The sequence below is a fragment of the Diabrotica undecimpunctata genome, chromosome 3, assembly GCF_040954645.1.
Source record: "Diabrotica undecimpunctata isolate CICGRU chromosome 3, icDiaUnde3, whole genome shotgun sequence".
In the NCBI taxonomy this organism is placed as follows: Eukaryota; Metazoa; Arthropoda; class Insecta; order Coleoptera; family Chrysomelidae; genus Diabrotica; species Diabrotica undecimpunctata.
Window position 1 is genome coordinate 110,499,241 of NC_092805.1, and position 9,532 is coordinate 110,508,772.

The 9,532-nt window shown below is 30.6% G+C and overlaps 1 protein-coding gene across 3 annotated transcripts in view; it reads right to left on the reverse strand.

Annotated features, from left to right (window-relative positions):
* Pgant2 (polypeptide N-acetylgalactosaminyltransferase 2) overlaps positions 1–7,576 on the reverse strand; it is a 354,922-nt gene extending 347,346 nt beyond the window's left edge. For 2 of the 3 annotated variants that reach the window (XM_072526601.1, XM_072526600.1), the window contains exon 1: positions 7,257–7,576. In XM_072526601.1, the coding sequence (XP_072382702.1) occupies positions 7,257–7,400 (144 nt within the window). In that variant the 5' untranslated portion in view covers positions 7,401–7,576. The remainder of the gene's footprint in view (positions 1–7,256) is intronic. The other variant, XM_072526602.1, reaches the window with a different exon arrangement.
* Positions 7,577–9,532: the final 1,956 nt, after the last annotated feature.

Consider the following 9,532-nt stretch of genomic DNA (forward strand, 5'->3'; position numbering starts at 1 on the left):
TTCGAAGAGGAAGCTCAGTTGCTGCTGCTTCAAATGAATTTAAAATACCTCATATAACTACAAAGTAAAAAGTACACAAAGTATACAAAGTAAAATGAAAATATCTCGAAGTTTGCGCTATGGGGCCTTCTCCAACTTTAACAAATGAGAAAGAAAACATTTTGGTACAATGGATGCTGGAACTTTCTAGAATTCATTATCCAATTACGAAGACGCAGCTTATTGATAGTGTTGAACTTATAGTTCTACTTTTTTGTGTGCCGTGCTTGTATTAAAGCGTTGGCTATCGTCATATTGACAAGCTGATGAAATGGTTCTCGGTCGGCAGCTAGATGAAACAGTTCCTTGGCCGTTCGACCTGTCCATTGTCTAATGTTACGTAGCCAGGACAGTTGTTTTCTTCCGACCCAACGTTTTCCTTTGATATTGCCCTAAATGATTAACCGGAGTAAGCGATATTTATGTCCTCTCATTATATGACCGAAGTATTGGACCTTTCTCATTTTGATGATGTTCATCAATTCTCGCTCTTTGTGCACGGTCTCTAGCACGCGTTCGTTAGATATGTTTGCTGCCCACGGGATTCTGAGCATGCGACGGTAACACCATAACTCAAACGCTTCTAATTTGTTAAGATTTTTTATTTTTGTTGTCCAGGTTTCACATCTATAGACCAAAGTGGACCAGACGTAGCACTACAATACTCTTAGACGTGTGGTCAACGACAGACTTCTACTGCATAATACAGACCGCCAGTTAATAAAGTTTTTCCGTGCGAGTTCTATTCTGGTCAAAATTTCCTCGTCACTTTCAACCCTGCAGTCAATCCAGCTACCCAGATATCTAAAGTGTTCCACCATTTCCAGGATTTTGTTATCTAATCTTAGTACTGAGTCTTCGATATTAATTTTTACGACCACCATCCATTTTGTTTTTTTGCGTTGATTGTTAAGCCCTTTTCAGTGAATTCGTTGTTTAATAAGTTAATTCGTTGTTTAACTCGTTGTTTAACTTACAGTTAAAGAAACCAAAAGAAATACCAAATTTGATATGTACAAAATGTAATGTAATGAAGTAAAAAAATAGAGACTTGATAATTCTGAAAGTAAGTTACAAAAACAACATTTTGCCCCATATTAAAGAACGCTTTAAAGTCAATTTCTCAGCAAACCAGTAGCTTTCAACGCAAATGAGTTGAAAGCTACTTAGACTAGGCGGGATCTGTAGAAATTCAGACCATAATGGACATTTTCCATAGAAAGCTATTTTTTTGCTGGAATCCCTTCAGGATGTGCCCAATATCGATAATCACGATATGCGCCAGTCGCAAACCCTGTGCTAAATTTTTTATTTAACAAAATCTGAAAACAATTGAAAATTTCTCATTTTTTTGCTAATATTTTCGTTTATAATTCGGAAAATATTGATCCTAGAGAAAAAATTATACGAAGTTAAAAGTTTCATTATTAAATTTTACACAATATTTCGTTAGCTAGAAATTGAAAATTTCATGTTTATTGTTGAAAAAATAGCAATAATTGGACAAAAAAGTACAAAAAAATTAAGTTAATCCTTTAAACGTTTTCGACTTTCTAAACGTGACTTACAAGCTCCATATTCCGCCTAGAAAAACCTTTTAATATGTTTAAAACGTGCTAAATTTTGTTAAGATCGGTCGGATAGGTTTTTGCATAATAATTTTGCAATCCAGCCTACTGGAAAAAAATTGCAAATTTTCAAATTTCTTGTAAGCAATAAATAAGGCTCTCAAAGAGTTGCAATTTTTTTTTACATATAGAGGAAAGCTCAAACTTTCAAACGCTTTTTGTAAAATTCAAATCGGTTCACTGGGAGAGCCTAGAAATTTTTTTAAAATTTTAAACATTTTTTAGGCTTATAAACAAATTGAATAACTTTACGAGCTTTAAACGTTACAATTTAAAAACTTATACACTTTAAGACCATTAAAAGACGCTTCTTTGAAAAAAAAACGATACATTCGGCTTACTGGTTGCCGAGATATTGAAGGTCAAGGTCAGACCTGAAGATTCTTGTCCTTCCAAAAAAAGAAAAAGACTTAAAAAAAATTATTAAAGATTGAGTCAAAATAAAGTTTATTTATGAAAAAAATTTTTTTTCGTTTGCCTTTGTTTTAACAATTTAAATTATTTATTAACAATTTATAAATACATATTGGTTTACTAAAAGTAACAATTTACTTTAATGTATAAATTGCAAGCTCAAAAAAAAAGCAGGAAGAAAAAATGCAATTACTTGTTTAACATACAATTGTTTATTGCAAATTTCCCAATTTTGCAATTAAAAATGGTACTTGAAAATATGATATTTGAAATTCTTGTCGTCCGAGACATCGATTAAAAAAAAAAGAGCAAAATTGGTTAACAAGAAGCCGAGATAATGCAATTTTTAGCGCGCACTATGATTTTGAACTCACCGATTCACATTTCGAGTGAATGTCTCCCACCACCACCTCTCATGCATTCCGAGCGACATTTTACGCGAAAACGGTTTTTTATTTGTCTTTTTTATGGATGTTGCCATAAAGCGCATTACGTAAAACTTTTCATATAAGTACTTGACAAGACGAGGGTATTTGTTTAGAAACGAGCCCTCTATCACTTATAGTTACACGGCAAATATATGCCAACTTTGACCTTCAATATCTCGGCAACCAGTAAGCCGAATGTATTTTTTTTTGAAGAAGCGTCTTTTAATGTTCTTTAAGTGTATAAATTTTGAAATTGATATGTTTAAAGCTCGTAAAGTTATTCAATTTGTTTATAAGCCTAATATATATAAAAAAATGTTTAAAACTTTAAAAAACTTTCTAGGCTCTCCTAGTGAACCGATTTGAATTTTACGAAAAGTGTTTGAAAGTTTGAGCCTTCTTTTATGTGTAAAAAAATTTGCAACTATCTGAGGGCCTTATTTAGGGCTTACTATAAATTTGAAAATTTGCGATTTTTTTCCAGTAGGCTGGATTGCAAAATTATTATGCAATACCTATCCGACCGATCTTAACAAAATTTAGCACACGTTTTAAACATATTTAAAGGTTTTTCTAGGCGGAATATAGAGCTTGTAAGTCAAGTTTAGAAAGCCGAAAACATTTAAAGGATTAACTTCATTTTTTGTACTTTTTTTTCCAATTATTGCTATTTTTTCAACAATAAACATTAAATTTTCAATTTCTAGCTAACGAAATATTGTGTAAAATTGAATAACGAAACTTTTAACTTGGTATAATTTTTTCTCTAGGATCAACATTTTCCGAATTATAAACGAAAATAGGAGCAAAAAAATGAGAAATTTTCAATTGTTTTCAGATTTTGTTAAATAAAAAATTTAGCACAGGTTTTGCGACTGCCGCATATCGTGATTATCGATATTGGGCACATCCTCAAGGGATTCCAGCAAAAAAATAGCTTCCTATGGAAAATGTCCAATCCAAAACAGATCCCGCCTAGACTAACTGGTTTGTGTCCTTCTATTGTTAAAAATGTCAAATTTGACTAAATATCACTACACCAGGTTGTGGTCAGAAATAATAGGAGCAACACAGCAATATTTATAACGGCACTCGAAGAATGAATTGGTAAAGACAAATTTCACAAATTTAAAGATTGTCTTTCAAACGATCAGCAAATCGAATTGACAGATACTCACTCTTTCAAATTTGTAATGGCGCATATGAAGAAATAAATAAAAGAGAGGACAAACAATAAGCAAAAACTATTTCTAATATAGCGCAAAATCTAACGGCTGAAAACCATGAAACCTTGAAATCTAACAGACCTATAAACATATTCAGTCAAGCAGCTGAAATAACAGGAACATTTTATGTATGACCCAAACCAGGTCCTGGTTTGGTTAAACTTCAAGAGATCCTAATTACCAGTTTTGTAGTCCCGAAGAACTAATAATACTGAAATTAAAGCTGGAGAAACTGTTTTAAATAGTACCTTTCCTTTAGATGTGCCATCATCCTTTAAAAGAGTGTTATTCTGACTAGTCCGACTTTCAGAGCAAACAAAAAAAGAAAAAGTGAGGAGAAAATACCATCAGTTGTTACTTCAAAAGCGTGGCAAAACTATCATAAGAAAAAAAATATGGGAAAAGCCAGAAAACTTAAAGAAGAAAAAAAGAAAGCTTTTGTAAGAGAGCAACAGAGATTAGATCAAATTAAGAAAAAGAAAAAATAAACTTCCGATTCTGAAAGTTCTGAAGAGTGGATAGAAAGTGGTAATAGCTTAGATGACATAGAAATCGATAAGCAAGAAGCAACTGAATTTTCAGAAGTAGATGTTGTTAGTGCACTAGCTGTAGGAGATTATCTACTTTTTAAGTTTCGTGGGGGAAAAAGAAAAACTGTAACATATACGTAGCTTGTGTTGCTCAAAACATATTTACCCAAGAGAGTAAAATATAAGTTTTCAAAGCCTATCGATGTACTTGAAGCACCTTAAATTTTTTATTTAATATTTTTTCATTTGTTTCTTTTCTTTTTTAATACACAATTTAATTTTTATAGGTATGGGAAAGATCTATAGTGTTTGATTTAGGGACATTACCATTATTATTGCTAGGTATGGTTTCCGTTTGTTTTTGATTGATATTGGAATTAGATTGATTTCTGATAATGCAACTTCTTTTTTTAATTAGATGGTTGTAAAATTCTGGAAGATAATTATTTTTTTCTAAGATATGTTTAACTTTTTCAGATTTTCGGAATGGTATTGTGGTATAGATAGCTTAATTGCTCTGTCAGTAAGTCTGAATACAACACATCTTTATGGGTTATAGGTGCGTTGGTATTCAAATTTAGATATCTTCCGGATATTTTGCAGACCAGTTAGCTCAACATATTGTTTGTATACGATTTAGATTTAACTCTTTCTCAAAACATACTTTCTCAAAAAACTACATTATACAATGAAGTTGTATCTTTAACAGGCTTACCCTTGTGAGTACGTTACTACAAAATTAACAAAATTACTTAACATTTGACGACATTTTATTAATGTGCTTTTATTTGTTCTTTCATTCTAAAATTATCACTATGGTTTCCCTGTCTTTTAAATTTTTTTTTTATAATTTTAGGTTAGTTTGACAGAGGAAGTGCCTATGCTTAAGGCGGGTTGACACGCCTGTTGCGCGTTGCGCGCGTAACACTTGGAATCTACTTTGATTGTGTCACCTGTTCATTTAAGTACACTTGTATCAACAGGTTCTATCGAAGTTAAGTAGGACGCTTGGATCCAAGTAGTGTGGTATTGTAAAATTAAAATGGCGTCGTTGTTGAAAAATCGAAAACGAGAAGTAAACACAAAATGAAAATGGTCTGAAAGGGAGAGTGTTAGCTTCATGGAGTTACACGAAACTGAGAAAGCAATATGGAATGTACAGATAAAGGAATATAAAAAAAAGGACGCTAGAAGTGCGGCATTTTCTCTTTTTTATTCCTTTTTTCTGGATTTCAGCAAACACTAGAACACCTTCCACAATCACTTCCGCCATCTTTTCAATGGTTATTTGACATCCAAGTCATTTCACGGCAAAGTTTGAACTTACTATCACCTACGAGCCGGAAGAGCTAACAGATTTTGAAGAAGTTGATGAAAATGTAGCTACAACAGCTGGACTTTCTGACGAGGACATCCTGCAAGCAGTTCATGTAGAAGAAGAAGAAAACAGTGACTCGGAAGTGGAAGCAGAGCCAGAACCAGCTCCGACCCTTCAGCAGGCATTAGATGCAGCAAAAGTACTGCATCGATTCTTCATCCACCAGGAAGACGATATGAGTGCTGTGGAAACATGTGTACAGTACACATATTTTAATTGTACAGTCATTTTTTATACTGTATTGCTTATATTATTCGTTAATAAATCTATGTGGAATACAATGTTAATTCATTTATATTCATTTTGATAATTTTTTTAAATTAAAATAGGTTATTTAGTACAGTATTATTAATATTACAGTACCGAATTTTATCTCTCTCTGTATAACGATAAAAATTCCCGGTCCCTTGCATATCGTTATAGAGAGAGAGGACTATATATTATATATATATATATATATATATATATATATATATATATATATATATATATATATATATATACAAGATATAATTATACATATTTATATAATGACTATTTAAAATGCCTATGATTATTTAAGTAATGACTATTTTGTTGAATATATGTAGACCATAATTATTTTGAATTCACGTACAAATATTTTTCCTTTGGTAATAGCACTCACCTGCAAATCTATTATCAAAGGAATAAAAGAAATTTTTAGAAAACTTTTGGCATAATTTATTTTTGACGTCATTCAATCTATGACGTACGAACATGAACATAATTATATTGTTATTACTGTAGATAAATTTAGCATAAATCTATAAATTAAATTATGTAATTAAACATAACTAAGGTATTCATACGTTTATGGTTAAAATCATATTTTAAATGAAATATGAAGCTGGTAAACAATGTTTCTATTTATTGTATTATTGAAAAAATAATTATTTTGATAAAAACTGGATAAAATTTATTAAAATTTCGTTTTATTCTGTAAGGTTACAGTTATAAATTAAAAAGCAAATTAACGAAAACATTCACTTCGTAATTATTCGAAAAATTTTCGCGTAATGGGAAAATACAGTCATAAAATAGTAGCAGAATTAATGTCTGATATTGACATCTTTAGAAAAATTGACTAAATCGAATCTAAATATTATTTTTACGCAATAGATGTGGTAGTAATAATATTAAAACTAACAAAAGTATGGAAATATGACTGTAATACAAATAATCAAAAACATAATTTATTATGAAAAAAATTACTTGAACAAAGATATGAAGTTTATGAAGTATTTAAAAAAATATAGCAGAGAATGTAATTTGTTCATAAAAATTATAATTATTAAGTCAAACACCAGTCAAACAGACAACGTTCTTATTTTTTATTTCAAAAATTAATTCTACTGTTAAATACGTGTGTAAAAAATGTTAAAAGATTATAATACAGATAACTCTTGCATAAACTCTGCCCTTGCAATTCTCCCTTCGATACAACTCTGACACCCCCTGACGAAAATCAGCTGTTGAGACAAACACACCCTCAATTATATATAGGTAGTGGTACCTACTGTTATTTTGCATAACAAAATTCCTTACTTACTAATAAATTTATTTATTATTAAAATAAAACAGATTAAACTCACCTTTAATTCTCTATTATTTTGTAGATAAAAAACAACAACAAACATCCAAGCCGCGGATAAAACGACGAGCACTTTGACATTTCGGCGCATTTCAAAATTTTTCAGTTTCCGTTCACTACACACCAACTGAAACCAAGTTTTCATTGAAAAACCTAGAAAGCATTGAAATTAAGGAATGAGTGAGGTCGAAATAGCCTCGAGTCGGCCGAGTTACATTTGCCACGGCCTGCTCCGCATTACTGATCCGACTAAAAAATGAGTCAACTGCTAGTAGCTCGATTCAAGAAAATCGCGATTGGGGATTCCGGCATGGGCGTAACGGATTGGTGTAGGTTAGGGATATACTTTCATATCGAGTTTGGTTTACAATAGAGATATGCAGGATTTGTTTTAATTAAAACATTATTTAATATATAGGCTGTTTAATCACATCGTTAAAATATTTATTACAAATCAGTAGATTTATATGTAGTTAAAATATTTATTTTGATAAATATTTATTGCAGGTGGATTTTCGAAAAAGAAATAATTTACAGATCTGTGAAGTAAATTGTATGAAAATGTTACCAATACCAATACCATATAATATCAAATAATATTGCCGAACAATTAAAAAACAAGTGTTTTAAAAGAGCATTATTTTAAATCAAAGAATTTGCATTCTGGTAAAGAAAATTGTTTTATCACAATCCTTTTGATTTCATCAATATCCCATTTTTTATCCATATCCTACCTTCTTCAAGTTACAGATTAACTTTAAATTGTTCAGAAATATACCAAAGAACCACTATCACTACCACTAAGAACGCTAAGACTGTCTGATAATCTTCTTCTTCCAGAACTAAAACTCTTTTGTCTCCTCTTGAACAAATTAATATTATTTACCACATTCCTGGTGCAGAATGTAACACTTGATACATAGGGCAGATGTAGCATTTACTTAAGGGTAGATTAACTTTATAGTAGTAGTGATATTAACGTATTCAAAGATTCTCCTTTATTTAATTTGAAACAACTTGGCCAAATAATGCTACCCAAAGGTAAATATAAAATTGATTAACTATTAAACATTCTCAATACAAATTCAAAAAAACTGAACGTTTCATTTCCATGGTTCCCTTCTGACAACCCTACCACAAGTCTCCTCGTCAATTATATAATATTATTTATATATATATATATATATATATATATATATATATATATATATACATCTTAATCAATTTGTCTTTATCTGTTGAATATATATATATATATATATATATATATATATATATATATATATATATATATATATATATATATATACACCTTCCTTCGCGACTAACAATGCTGATCCTGATGTCTTAAGTGGGAACCCAGTCTCGAATACTCCTATAAACAAATATTTTTCACTACCATATTTCAAAGATATCACTCCGGGGTTAACAAGGATTCTGAAAAGTGTTGAAAATAGCTTTGGCAATAATAATAACAACATTAAACTTAATGTGGCTTGTAGATCAGCCCTAACAATTAATAATCTTTATTCTAAGATATAAGATAAGACTCCCATAGATAGGCTTAGTAATATTGTCTACAACATTCCATGTCTCTCTTGCAACAATTCCTACATCGGTCAAACATCTCAATTATTGAAATCACGTATTACACTACACAAAAGTGATTCTCGACTTCACCCTGACCGTTGTGCATTAGCCAAACATGTCCATTCCACTGGTCATCTCATGGACTATACTAACACCACAATTCTCCACCGTGAGAACAATAAATCTAAAAGAGAGTTCATTGAAATGTCTTATATTTTCCTTAACGATTTCTCCATTAATGTTAAGAGTGACATCAAGAATCTAAGCGATATATACCACTTGTTACTTAAATCAGATACCAAGAACAATACTATATCACAGATAACTAACTTGACTGATATATCCATTAACAACTAACATACCTTTATAATTAATTTTCATTAACACAAAAAAATATATAACATTCCCTTGCTTTTCTTAGATACATCTCAATAAGATGCAATAATACATGAACAATATAATATAATTAAATAAAATAAATAAAAATAATATTTCCCCATACTGGGATTTAAATTCATTCGTTTTTTACCAATGAACTTTAACGACATAAAGATTCATAAGAACAATGAAGTTGTCAGCGCTTGCGTTCTGGCTAAAACAGAAGCTCACTTTTAAACTATCTAAAAATCAAAAATTTTGTTATTGCCGACAATTCAAAGAATTACCTCCTTTTAAATGTAGTTACAT